At 40.7% G+C, this 14,587-nt stretch overlaps 1 protein-coding gene across 5 annotated transcripts in view; it reads left to right on the top strand.

Annotated features, from left to right (window-relative positions):
• Positions 1–9,793, top strand: part of LOC139551142 (activated CDC42 kinase 1-like) — a 116,849-nt gene extending 107,056 nt beyond the window's left edge. For all 5 annotated transcript variants that reach the window (XM_071362565.1, XM_071362564.1, XM_071362562.1 and 2 more), the window contains 3 exons: positions 6,042–6,137; positions 6,545–6,672; positions 7,092–9,793. In XM_071362565.1, coding sequence (XP_071218666.1) covers positions 6,042–6,137; positions 6,545–6,672; positions 7,092–7,098 — 231 coding nt within the window. In that variant the 3' untranslated portion in view covers positions 7,099–9,793. The remainder of the gene's footprint in view (positions 1–6,041; positions 6,138–6,544; positions 6,673–7,091) is intronic.
• The last annotated feature ends 4,794 nt before the right edge of the window (positions 9,794–14,587 follow it).

Raw genomic sequence — 14,587 nt, 5'->3', positions numbered from 1 at the left:
ACAATCTATCGGAAATGGACAGCTCATGTATACTGAAAGTAGGCAAATTCAGTTAGGCATAATTCATTTCAACCGTTTTCATTTTAATTAGACTTTACTAACAGCAAGTTGGCTTTGTGTTGGAGCATATTTCCTTCTATTTAAGAAATAAAAGGTCATCCTACCTGTTTGACAGACGAAATTAGGCTAATAGTCTAATAGCTCGGCTAGGGGTGTAAACCCCCCAGTTTGTGCCACAGTTTAGACTACCGATAGATGCTGCGGTCAGTCAGAGTTGAGTGTAGCCTAATGGCCAAAAAGGGCAAAAGTGCAAATGTATTCAACGTTTAAGTCATCTAAGGTTTTATATGTCTAACTCAATATCACAGACCTGATTTGCCCTAACAAAAATAGCATCCGTACAAATATATAAATGTATTATAATCCATATAATTCAAACGAAATGAGCTGTAGCAAGAGGAGAGAGACTGCATATGCTAAAGACAGTCATAAAGAATGTGTCTTTAACCCTACATTATGATATAACTTATTTTGAACAAAAGCCAGGAATGAGTGAGTCACTCAGCCCTATGTTTCTGTTCCTGCATCTGTTGCCTATTTGAGTGTTTGTTTTTAATATCCTAGTGATTCTGGTGATCACCAAGCCTCATGCAACTGCAAAATGTTGGATAAAGCAATTTCACAAGTCCGTCTGTTTTTATTTGTTGCTTTTCTGTATTAAAGGCTTTAAAAAAAAATCTCATTAGAACAGACTATCTGGTATTATTTCAGTTATTTTGTGTTGTTTACACTGTTCCAAATGGGCAGAAATATAATATTGTAATCTAACAGCATTTGTTTGTCATGCAACAGTATCTCTTGCGCTTTTGACAATGATTTGACAATGTATCATGTGAGTTATCACTTTTGACAATGATAACTCACATGATATGCCTAAAATATCCACTAGGCTAATAGATAATCAAATTTTTCCTTTTGATTATTTAATTAACCTATATTAACCTAATTACTATGGGAATAAATATCACTGAATGATGGAAATATTTGAAAAAAGTAGGCTAATGCAATTGAAGGCAACAAATTGTTGCTGACTGAAACACCCAAAGTCATCCAATTGTTATAATAGGATATGAAGTTATAGCCTACCCGCATGTGGTCAACTATTTCAGCACTGGTTGGTGCTGCTTTGAGACAAGCATGGGGACTGGTCTTGATAAATCAATCCGATTTTTTATTTTCACTACATCTCCATTTGGATATTGTTTAGCCTACAATTAGGCTGTGGAAATGTTAGGATTATTTTGCTCTTCACTCTGTCGCTTAATAGCCTAGGCCTACTCCCAACCGGTCACGTTGTACAGCGCCATATTTTCTTAACGGAAACCATGAGGCCTACATAGGCTACTGTAAAATGTATTTTAGTTTTTCTTGGAATAGAAACACCATAATATTAATCAATTGAATTAAGCAACATTTCTAACAGTATAAACAACAAAACAATACAATAATAATTTGCAAACTAATGGATAATCGATCCCATATGGTCTGTTCTAACAAAAACGGTTTTAAAGTCTCGTACAGCCAATATACAAACAGTCAAATGCATTTGTGAATTCATTCGCTTTACCCGACGTTGTGGTTTATTCAAGGCTCCCTTTTTTATTTTATTTTATAACTAAAATGCTTGACTGTATTTAAAGACATGGATGACTTGTGTGCTGTGCGACGACGTGCACAAATTAATGATTTGATTGATATACTGTATATGGCCTTTATGCCAATAAGTAAGTTACGTTAAAACGGCTACAGTAAACGGGACTCTTAGGCCTACAGCTCCATGTAATTTCAATAACTTCATTTTAATAAAAACCTTGAACCCACCTGTCCCTGACATTTCCTAAATATTTATATTTTCCACTCTAGCAGTAGGCCTACATAGAGATAAATATGATACAAGACTAAAACTTCCTGAGCATTTCATCCTCCAAGCGCCATGAAGGTCTACTGCGCAATATGGATATTAACAGTAGAATAGACGGGACTCGATGAGTAGCCTACCAATAGCCGCCAGTCTAATAAATCTATTTAATATACACAATCACAAAGAAATCATTTTTTTTGTATTCGGAGGTCATAAAAAAAAATGGTACTTATACAATTTATTTAAAAATAACAGAATGGCATGTATTTATCTGTGCTATAGTAGCTGAGGCTATGGCTGCGCAATGTCAATGAATTTAACTTGTTAATTTAGCAGACATCACATGCTTATATTCCCCAGCCCTTTTACAATATGAACATGATGGAATATAACAGAATACAATAGAAAGGATATTTTCCCCAAATCTGTATTTGCTGATTGTAATCAGTAAGCTGTGGTTATTCTATGAAAACATTATATTTTGAAAGAGAGACCATCTGTAAAACAACTTGTGTTTGGCAAAACTAGGTTCATGAAAAACCTTGGCATATGCTCTTTCGGATAGGGTATAACAATCAAAGCATCTGACCTGCATGGACCTCTGTTGGATTATTTGGAAAAGTAAGCAAGCACCAACAGGCTTCATGAAGACGCCCTCCAAGATCCCCTCTGGTGGTCGAACTAGCATTAATGGCAACAATGGTTGACCGTAAAATACTATGACTTCATGCACGCTAACATGCCATAACATTCCGCAGCATCCCGCAAGCTGTGCTGCTGTATGACGCAACTTTTAAATGAGGACCCACCTTATAAGCACAAGCAAAATCCTAGAGGAAAACCTGATTCACCAGACACTGGGAGATGATTCATCTTTCAGTATGCCAATAACCTAAAACACAAGGCCAAATCTACACGAGTTTCTTACCAAGTTACAGTGGCTGAGTTACAGTTTTGACATAAATCTACTTGAAAATCTATGGCAAGACCTGAAAATGTCTAGCAATGATCAACAACCAATTTGACAGATCTTGAAGAAATTTGAAATGAAAAATAGGCATATTTTGCACAATCCAGGTGTTGGTTCTACTAAGTATTGACTCCGGGGTGTGAATACTTAAATTTGCAAACATTTCTAAAAACATGTTTTCACTTTGTATTGTGTGTAGATGGGTGAGAAAAAATCTATTTAAGCAATTTTGAATTTAGTCTGTAACACAACAAAATGTGGAATAACTCAAGGCGTATGAATACTGTATATTATAGGGAATAGAGTGCCATTTCAGACACAGCCGTTGTTTTGTTGTTGTGTGTGCCCTCATTGAACAGGAGGAGGCAACAGAAGGCAATTCTTGACCAGTCTTTACATAACACTAACTCATGTTTAGGCACTTTGTGTGCTTACTGTTTTGTTTGCTTGCTTGCTTGCATCTACTCCTTACTGGTGGATTGATTGCTTCCTCACTAAACTGAAATTCAATATTACAAACTGTAACCAAATTGCAATTGATGTATAACAACCAAATATATCATTTGTGCACAGAGACCACTTGGGTGATGGATATACTGTGCAAAAGGTCTTGGAAAAGGATCAATAGGGAGTCGGGATTAAAGCAGTCTGTCAGTCACTCACTCATTAAAGCTAGTGATGCACCGCTATGACATTTTTGACCAATATCGATATCCAATATTTTCCTTACGCCTCAAAAAACGATACCGATAACCGATATTTAAAAAAAGCGGAATTTGAAGCGTTCTAGTACAGTTAAATAGTTAACACACACACACATGGACGCAGCGGTCTAAGGCACTGCATCTCAGTACAAGAGGCGTCACTACAGTCCCTGGTTCGAATCCAGGCTGTATCACATACGGCCGTGATTGGAAGTCTCATAGGGCGGCGCACAATTGGCCCAGCGTCGTCCGGGTTTGGCCGAGGTAGGCCGTCATTGTAAATAAGAATTTGTTCTTAACTGATTTGCCTAGTTAAATAACTAGGCTGACCACCACACTGACCAAAAAGTTATTTTGTTAATAACATAATAATAACATCATACATTTTTTAATAGTTATTACACATTGATTACACTATCACTCGTATTTCAAATTCGCAACGATTAATCGATACGTATGCTATGATGCTGGTAAAGTTGTCTCGTTGGTCATTAAAAAAAAAAGCTAGCTAGTTCATGGATGCCAACAATGTTCTTCCCCAAAAACATAGCAAAACGAAATAATCTGTTCCGGTAGCTATATTTAGCTAGCTTAATATATAGCTAGGTGTCATCATCTAAAATAACCCTAATTTATAAGACAGTTCTTATTTGATTAATGGTGGTCAGACCCATCTATGTGAAGCTAGCCACAATAAGGATTAGCCACAATAGTGGACTTTGCGGTTAGCTTTCAAAATAAAAGTATGTATTTGACAGTGATGCAAATTAATACAAATAGTAGAATTATGCCATAATTGAATAGATCATGCTAAATGAGGTTGGAATGTTTTTATATCAAATCAACAAGACAATTTATTAATTTGACAAAATTCTGTTGAAATCACACTGGATGCATTATACTTTAGAATTGCATTGGGGGCATACTTATTTCACTGTACAGCCTTACCCCATGTCATTGATCCACAATCCATTAGCGTCGTAGCTCTTATTGCGGGACTCTGAAACAACTGTAAATTGAGCCACTTTTATTGTCAACCTTTGTATTGAACACTATTCCCGAGGAAAAACAATACTGTGTGAATGTTTTGGAGTCTGATACCCTGAGGAGGATGTTGGGAAAAAAATATCTTTGGTATTAAGTAGACATACCCCATTTCATTGATCCCCAATCCTTAGGTAAGGCTGTACAGTGCAATATGAATGTCAATACACACAATAGGCTGACTGGGGTGGTGATTTCAGTCAGTCCCGCGATAAGCGCTACAACGATAATATTTGCGTAAACTTTTCGCAGTTGTGTTCTGTGGGTGTCAGCGAGTAGACTGATACCCCATTTCATTGCTTCACATTATCTAGTGTAAATATGGCACCTACTGTAAGATTCTGCATCACGTTCAAATAGGGACTTTTATTTTGAAGGCAAACCGCAAATTCCACTTGTGCCTAATCCTTATTGTGGCTAGCTTCACAACACGGTCTGGACGAGCCTCACTAGCCAGATGAAGCTAGCTGGCTGCTTATAACGTTAGCTTTGGGCAACAGGCTTAAGTAGCTGGCTAGCTATTTATTTTCATGAACTGAAGTTCAATTCCAGTAGGCGAACAACAAGTGGCTACCTAGCTAATACTTACTCACAAGGAGTCCTAAATCATTGCTAAGAACATTAGAAACTGCAGTCATTTTCACTAGTCATTGTTTTCAGGCTGGTTGTATTGGTGCTAGCTAGGTACCAAGCTAGCTAGCTACCCCAGAAGTTGCGGTCGAACAAATAATGGTTTATTACCAACGCGGTATTGTAAACACGTCGTTCGTGGCCGGTGGTTGCTTGTTTGCAGACTTTTTTGTACAGCTCAGTGCTACAGATAGTAGTGGTGGCACTTGGCTTGCACGTGCAAATTCAGAACACACAACATTCTATAATAGAACTGTGTTATTTGACGTGTCAAATAGTGTTATTGTAAAATAGTGTTATTTGACGTGTATCTTTCTTGACACGCTAAGACCCAAACGCTGATATGTTCACCGATATACCGTGCATCCCAGATTGAAGCACTCACTCTCATTATAGAATTTACTCACTCACTGCAATCTGATTCACTACCCTTCTCCAAAAGTGTGCACTCATTTACCCCCTCCTGCATTTAAGAGCATTGGATTGGTGCAATGATGGCTGCAGACACTTTCAACCATATTCCTCACACCAGTCTATTTCTTTTAAATCCACGAGGGGAAGTGTGTGAGTGCACACTTCGGGATAAGGGTAGAGAAACGTAATGTAGCCACTCACACCAAAAGAATGACAGACACTCAAAAAAGCAAAAGTGTATTACTCTTTTGAAAAGTTTTTGTTTATGTTGTTTTGATTGACAGCAGAGGTCTGCCGAGCTGATTGGTCAGTGTAGCAGCAACATTGACCTAATTTGTTGTTTGTGTGGCATCCACAGGTGCAGGAGGCGGTCCATGGAGTGACTATAGAGGAGTGTCAGACAGCCCTCCAGAACCACAACTGGAACGTGCAGAAAGCTGTGCACTACCTCAAGGTAGGGGCCCTTGGCGGTAGTACACTATTACCGTGCCACACTATTGAGCTGTACTTCGTTGGCCTGGTTGCACATCCACCTTAATTGCACAGCCTTAGTTAACCTTCTATAAATCAAGAGTAAATAATTAGATCTGAGCCTTAGGAAGTTGTGTGTAAAAAAGCATGAGTTGACCCACAGTTGGAGAGTTGCTGACTAACGGAATAGTAAACTTGTGAAAAAATATTCACATGCAATATAAACTCTCAATGATTTATAAACAGGCAGTTTATGTAGATTGTGTGACTTCATTTTTCTTTAGGACGTTGTGCAAATAGAACAGCACTAGCTTAAAAACGGGATTGAAATATCTGATGACGGATACATAAGTTCCGATGGTGAGTTGTAACTGATCCTGTTGCTCTCAGGTTGAGCAGCTGTTCTGTCTTGGCCTGAAGACCAGGGCGGAGTGTCTCAAGGTGCTGGAGATGTATGACTGGAACCTGGAGGTGGCCAGCACTCAGCTCCTGGACTCCTACGGCTCCGTCCGGCAAAGGTAAAATAGGGACCCCATGGAACTTAGAGAATTTAGGAGAACCTAACCCTGCGGGTGCAGGCTTTTGCTCCAGACAAGCAGGCATACAACTGGGACATATTCAGTAGGGCACACTCACTGTTACAAAATGTTTTTCAATTAAAAATGTAAATGAACTTTTCTTATTGGACAAGTCAAGGTAGTCCCCATTTCAGTCAGTTTTATTCAGGTTTGTGCAAGACACTGATTCTACTAATCAAGAATCAGTTAGTTGTGTGTTGCTGCTTGGTCCAGCCCTATAACCTCTGATATACTCTGTCTATCCACAACTTCGACAGTATTGACTCACGTTAATCTAGCACCAAAAGAACTAGATGGAATTGTGAATTTACTTTGATTTGTTTTCGAAACATCTAAATAAACCTCTCCTCCGATTGCAGGCGGTGACCGATGTCACGAGGAGCAACGGCTAAGTCCGTTCAGAACTCTTTTCATTCATCAGCGGTCTTTGAAGGGGCGGAGTCTGCTCCCGTCTCTCCGTTACGATTTGCCAGATGCATCCAATATGCAGTCTTCCCCACACTGAGGACCTGGAGGCTAACCCGCACTAACACCGAATAGGAGCGGAAGTCTGCTTAGAATGCAAGGAGTGGAACCATACTCTTGAAGGGACCATGTTGTCTGCTGGTCCCTTACCTATAGCTCAGCACTGAAGGAAAAATGTCCTCTATGTTGGTGCTGGTCTACCCAATTCAGTTATATCACTGCCACAATAGACCTTTGACCAACTTAGATTCACCCTTGTGTTATTACTAACTTATATGAATCAGGTTTGTGTTGCATCCCTTTGAAAATCAACAGAAACTGCAGTACCATAGAAAAAGAGTAGACCTCTCCTCTGCCAAAGCACTCCCCTACACCCCTACAGTATGTGTGCTGTATTAGGCTCCTCGGTTTGGATAGGGACTTTGTTTTCGGGTTGTCAGCATCTTTCTGCTGCAATGCCCGCCTTCCCAGGCCTCCCAAGGTGCTCTACTGCGTTTCAGCAGAGGTCAAAGTTCAAAAAGCCCACCTGGAAGGAGAGAACGAACATTAAAGAGAACTAAACAATATGCAGCTGGTCCACGTTTAAGTCGACTCCTTCTTTTATGTTCTGTTCTACAGAGTTCTATTTGATTTATATTAAGGAGAGGAATTACTTTTTTATGCACACATACAGTATATTATATATATTATATATAAGAAGAGTTCAGATGTTTTGAGTTTATATATTTTCAGCGAATATGCGCTGAAAGTTGGTGTTTTTTGTTTTTAGTTCTCTGTTCTTTCATATATTTAGCTTTTGAACCGGTCGTTTGAAAAAAGGGGGACATATTGAAAACGTTCAACTCTCTTGAGATGTTTTATTTTCATTTGATCAGTTAAGCCGTTTATGTTAGAATGTGCTCCCCCTGAATTGAGTTCACTTGTGGCTCTAAGTGCTATTAATTTGATCCACTCCAAATGTCCATTTAATCGTTCCCTACTGGTGTACAGAACTATTTGACACCTGACTCTTTTTTTTGTGCTCCCTCACTATCTACTCTAAGCACTTTCCCCACACAAAACTACTGTTGAAAATGGCACACTGGCTTGCTTATATTCAAAGCACATTGATACTTAAATAATTCATTAACAACGTTGCCACTGCTCCAGGACAAAGATTCCCCCGAGCAGAGACGATACCCCTCGTAATTAGTCTTTACCTCGACTATTAGGAGCTAAAACCTTTAGTCGGCACCCATAGGTTGCAGAGAATTCTGAGGGGAAGAAATGTCAGTACTGGCCCTAGTTGGTTACGCACATCAAGCACATGCAAGATCCAAAATGTCACAATACTGGATTAGACTCGGCCAATAAAGTATGCAGACCTCTCAAAACCTAGAGCAAACTGTATTGTAAAATGTGAGTGTCTGTTTTCAATGTATTTTCTATACTGTGCTATCCTCTGTATTCATCGTAGTGGAGCAGAGATTCTGGAATGGTTGCACGCAACCTGTTGGTTTTCTGTGTGTTACGATTCAAATGATGTTTTTGAACATTAAGATCTTTTATAGTTGATTCCAATATGTAAATAAGTCTTACCTGAGAAGGCCTGTAACTGACCTCAAATCAGTTAAAATTCCAGCACAGACCAACACGGTTAAACTAGCAGACTCCTAGTAGACCACTCCTACCAGTGTAGCGGGCTTGCAGGCTGGTCTTTCCCCAGTCTTTCTGTAGTCACTGTACCAATTTGGACATTCGACTGGGTTTGTGCCTGTCTCTGTGTGTGAAACAGACTGTCTAGACATTCTCCGGTGTCTGTTTGTGAACATAGTGTACTGTCTCATAAACACTTTGCTCATGTTCCAAACTCAAACTTTGTCTCCTTGCCCTGTTCTTTCAGTCGTTTGCCCTCGCAGATAAGGTCTGGATGTGTTAAATCAATTTGACAGTACGCCACATAGCCTAACGCATGGTTTAATAGAGTGAAGCGATCTGTCTTACCTATCCTCCCCTAAAGATTTATGCAAGCCAATCCTCAAAGGGCTGCGGTAAAGGGTACACATTTTTGGTTTGGAACACAGCCATTGTTGAACTTTTTCTGTACGCAATAATAATTATCCTCTTCCAAACAGTCAAGGCCATCCAGCCGTGACAAAAAGAGAATGCTTCCATTGCTGTGAACTCCTTGATATACATCAAAATCCATGTTGTAGTTCCAAATGTTTAGTGGCGCCATCTGATGATGTCACCGTAAGGCAACCCTGTCCCCATGTCTTACACCGTTGATATATTTGATACCAAGCTGCTGTAGTTGTAGAAGGACTGAAGCGACCTTGTGGTATTATTACCCAAATCAATGTTCTCCTGTTCATGTTTTTTTTTTATGTTTTATGGTTGTATGGTTGTATTTTTGTTGGTTTGTTAGTTCAATCCGACATACCTGTACCAATGTACTTTCCCAGAAAGTGTTTTATTTTCACATGGTTGTACAGTAGATTTTCCCCCTTCCCCCTGGATGTTCGGAATTGTGCAAGAGGGCAAATGCAAGTTAATGCTGCCGATCTCAAATGTATAAATGTATTTTTTATTAAAGAATTAACTCTTCTTTTTTTTTTACCTTGCTCTCATTACGTCTGATTCTTTCTCTTGGAACATCTTGATGACCGTTGATTGGGTAGCATTTAATGTACAGCGAGGAAAGTGCCAATTATCACACTCTTATTTTGAAGTCAGAAGAGCATCTTACACAAAACTTAGAAGAATGTGCAGCTAAGTACTCACCTAGGACTAATTAGCAATAACGAGCTAAAGGGTAGCCTGACAGCTCTGTATGCTCTTAATTTAGCTGAAAGAGAATCTGTAACTACATATTTTTGATAAAGCCTCAAATGAAATGCACTTAGCTAGCTTTGGGGCATCTTACTCAAGTCCCCTATGACATGTGCATCGTTTGTTTGCACCTGAAGGACCGAAGGAACAAATGGCCAAATCGATGGTTACGGTTTAATTTCAGTCTGTGTGCATGAAATGTGTGTACAGTCAAGTCCACCTTCTGTGTCTTGTGTTTGTGCGCGTATCCACCCTTTAATGTCCTTGGTTTGTGAGTGATCAATCTGAATCAATTAGGTTGATTTGATTCAACCTCTTGACAGATGGCTTTGCTCTCTACAAGGACCCAGACCTTGATTATATTGATCTTAGTTTTCCCATTTATGAATGAGTATTTTCCTTATTATAAAACGATGCCACTTGTGTTTGAGTACATGAAGTGATCTTCCTTTATACAACTTATATGAAAATGTTCCATTTATGTTTTATGATACAGTGGGATTCCTGATGATGATTTAAAATGACTCGCAGTCAATAAAAAGGAAAATGTAACTTTATTATGCAATAAATATGTCAGTTATGTAGCTATGGAGTCGCTTGTTATAAATATCGGAGGTTGGCATTTCCAAGATAGTGGGCCTGAACATACTCTTTCTCATACACACACACTGCCACTTTCTGGGCTGCTGAAACTTTTGCTTACTAATGAAAAGTGCGTGTCCTCCATTCGTCTTTGTGATGTCTGCACAGTATGGTTGCCGTTCCCAGGCAAAATTATTCATATCTGTCGCCCCGGTCATTATGGGCTAGAGGAGGCATCGGCGTCAGAAGATTCCCCGGAGAAATTATTTTGTTTCTGGCAAATAAAAGGGAGAAAAGGAAAGGATGGAGAGGAAAGATTTGTGGAAATAAATTGAATCAAGTAAAAATGTTATGTCATATGCTTAGAAGAAAACTGGTGTAGACGAACAGTGAAATGCTTACTTGTGGCAACCTTCCCAACAATGCAGTGAGAAAAAGAGAAAAAGAATAACACGAGGAATAGCTAAATGCACAATGAGTAACGCTAACTTGGCTATATTCATGGGCTACCAGTACTGAGTCGATGTGCAGGGGTACGAGGTAATTGAGCTAGATATGTACATATAGGTAGGGATAAAATGACTAGGCAACAAGATAGATATAATCAGCGTATGTGATGAGTTAGTGGAAAAAGAGTCCATGCAGATAGGCCCGGTAGCTATTGGTTAACAATTAAACTACCTATTTAGCAGTCTTATGGCTTGGGGGTACAGTAGAAGCTGTACATAGTCCTGTTGATTCCAGACTTGGCGCATCGGTGCCGCTTGCCATGCGGTAGCAGAGAGAGAACAGTCTATGACTTGGGTGGTTGGAGTCTAACAATTTCTAGGGCCTTCCTCTGACACCGCCTGGTATAGAGGTCCTTGATGGCAGGGAGCTCGGCCCCAGTGATGTACTAGGCCGTACGCACTACCCTCTGTAGCGTCTTGCGGTCGGGTGCCAAGCATTTGCCATACCAAGCGGTGAAGCCACCAGTCAAGATGCTCTCAATGTTGCAGCTGTAGAACTTTTTGAAGATCTGAGGGCCGATCTGAGGGCCCATGCCGAATATTCTCGATCTCCTGAGGGGAAAGAAGCGTTGTCGTGCCTTCTTCACGACTGTTTTGGTGTGTGTGGACCATGATACTTCCTTAGTGATGTGGACACAGAGGAATTTACAGCTCTCGACCCTCTCCAGTACAGCCCCATCGATGTGGATTTGGACATGCTCGGCCCAGGATCCAGGGAGGTGTTCAGTCCCAGGGTGCTGAGCTTAGTGATTAGCTTGAGTGTGCAAGGGTGTTGAACACTGAGCTATAATCAATGAACACCATTCTCATGTAGGTGTTCCTCTTGTCCTGGTGGGAGAGGGCAATGTGGAGTGCAATAGAGATTGCATTACTGTGGATCTGTTGGGGTGGTATGCGAAATGGAGTGGGTCCAGGGTGTCTGGGCTGATGGTGTTAATTTGAGTGATGACCAGCCTTTTAAAGCATTTCATGGCTACAGATGGGAGTGCTACTGGGCGGTGGTCATTTACACAGGTTACCTTGACCTTCTTGGGCACATGGACTATGGTGGTCTGCTTGAAACATATAGGTATTACAGACTGGGTCAGTGAGGTTGAAAATGTCAGTGAAGCCATAACGGTAACAACATAAATCTCTCTCGAATCTTATTGTTCTCCTCTTTCCTCTCTATCCAATCCTGCGGATTTCTCATCTCCTCAAATGGTTGATTCAGTAATTCAGTCATCTGATCAAATCTAAGTTTATTTGTCACGTGCGCCGAATACAACAGGTGAATGCTTACTTACAGGCTCTAACCAATAGTGCAAAAAAGGTATTAGGTGAACAATAAGTAGGTAAAGAAATTAAACAACAGTTAAAAGACAGGCTTTAAAAGTAGCGAGGCTACATACAGACACCGGTTAGTCAGGCTGATTGAGGTAGCATGTACATGTAGACATGGTTAAAGTGACTATGCATATATGATGAACAGAGAGTAGCAGTAGCGTAACAGAGGGGTTGGTGGGTGGTGGGTGGGACACAATGCAGATAGCCCGGTTAGCCAAAGTGCGGGAGCACTGGTCGGTCGGCCAAATTGAGGTGGTATGTACATCAGAACGCAAACCTGTGTGCAAAGCCATCATTGACATCATAGATGCATGGTTTGTGTGAAAATATACGTGAAATGTACATATCTCAAGATGGTCTTCGGGCCCCAGACGCCACCTGACATCAAGCCATCATATTGCTCTAAAAACAATGCCATCATTACCTAATGCTGGCAAAATAATGACAGACTGCTCTGAGGAATGGTTAGCTAAAATGTTGCGGTTGTCCCCAACGCTACTCAAACACGCAACCTTTTGATTGCTAGACAGTCGCGGTATACGCTCAGCCATCCTCCCTGACCAACCACCCTACTTTATTTACTGTCTGAAGTAACCAGACCATTGCTACATACATGATATTATCATACATCTTGGAGTTGCACAAAAAATATACATAATGTCCTTCACATGGCTCTGAGGCCAGGCTGGTTATCTGGGTCTGATCTGTCCATATTATCAAATTTTTTACACTTTCAGTTCCTAATATCAGTCAAGTATGCATTCATTGTATTTCAATTTACCTTGTCCCATTTAGATTACATTTACTTCGCGGACTCATTGCTATGGTCAATACTTTTTTATTTAATCTTTATTTAACTAGGCAAGTCAAATTCTTATTTACAATGACGGCCTACCCCGGTCAAACCAGGATAACGCTGGGCCAATTGTGCGCCAAACCTATGGGACTACCAATCACAGCCGGATGTGATACAGCCTGGATTCGAACCAGGGACTGTAGTGACGCCTCTTGCACTGAGATGCAGTGCCTTAGACCGCTGCGCTACTCAGGAGCGAGTTTACTGTTGGAGGCTCTCTTTATCTGTTTGTTTTAGTCTCTCACTCTCCTTTTCCCTCATCTCTCTGTGCCTCTCCTCCTTTAATTTCTATTTCCCTTGAAGCGCAGCCCTTGCGTAAAAAATCACCTTGTGACGTAGCCCCATGATCACTAGGCCGAGGATCGGAGGAGAGAGAGGCAGTTAGCTGTGAAATGGAACTAGTAGTCGACAGTGCTTAAAAACAATATTTTTGGAATATAGGCAGAGCAGATGATTTAGTTAGCGCAGTCACTACTTGCCAGCGCCACTTCCCCTCTTCATGATCCCTTTCCTATAACTCACAAAGTTCAGTCACCGGGCAGTCCGATGTATCTTGCCCCTTGCTCTCTCTCTCTCCCTCACTGGCTATTTCTCTTGCTCTCCCTCTCCCTCTGTCATTTGCTATCATTTGAGTAAAGTGTGTACAGTTCCTAAATGAACAATGGGATTGACTGTACCATGGTGATACTCTGTACACATCAGCATAGTCTACCGACTTTGTGGAGGAGTGGGTCTGCATGCATGTGTGTTTGTGATGTATACATGCAATCATTGCCTTTATTTCAGTTTGTGTGTGTGCGTGCATACAAGAAAGTGTGTTATGGTCTGTGTGTGTCTGGCTGACTGGGGCCTCTTCAGACTGTGGCTGGGAGTCCTCTTAGAACCCTCTCCATGCTCTGAGTGAGAGACAGCAGAGCAGCTGTTGAGTGAATTGGAGTGCCTAGGGAGCCGATCAGCAAGACCACAAAGCAGCACTCTACTTTGCACCAGAGGAAAAGTCAAACCAGTAATGAGCAGAGAGACTGGTGGGATTATGTGTTGTCAAGCCGAAGTCCCCACTGCTGGTTTATTGATCAGGCACATGGCCGGGCAGCCCACCGACCACCATTGACGTATAGAGTCCTGCATGCAAGGGCATTGAAAGTATCAATTAAAGCTGCAATATGAAACTTTTTGGGAAAGTCTAAGAAGCGGTAGAGCTGTTCTATGTGCGTTATTTCTATGCTTCCCATTCTAAAGTTTAGTTTTTTCGTCTTTTACATTCAGTTTTATCCACTAGCTTCAAACAGCTGAAAATACTATATTT

The sequence above is a fragment of the Salvelinus alpinus genome, chromosome 23 (genome assembly GCF_045679555.1).
Source record: "Salvelinus alpinus chromosome 23, SLU_Salpinus.1, whole genome shotgun sequence".
NCBI lineage: Eukaryota > Metazoa > Chordata > Actinopteri > Salmoniformes > Salmonidae > Salvelinus > Salvelinus alpinus.
Note: the sequence above shows the minus strand (reverse complement) of the source record. Positions and strands in the feature narration are given on the sequence as shown.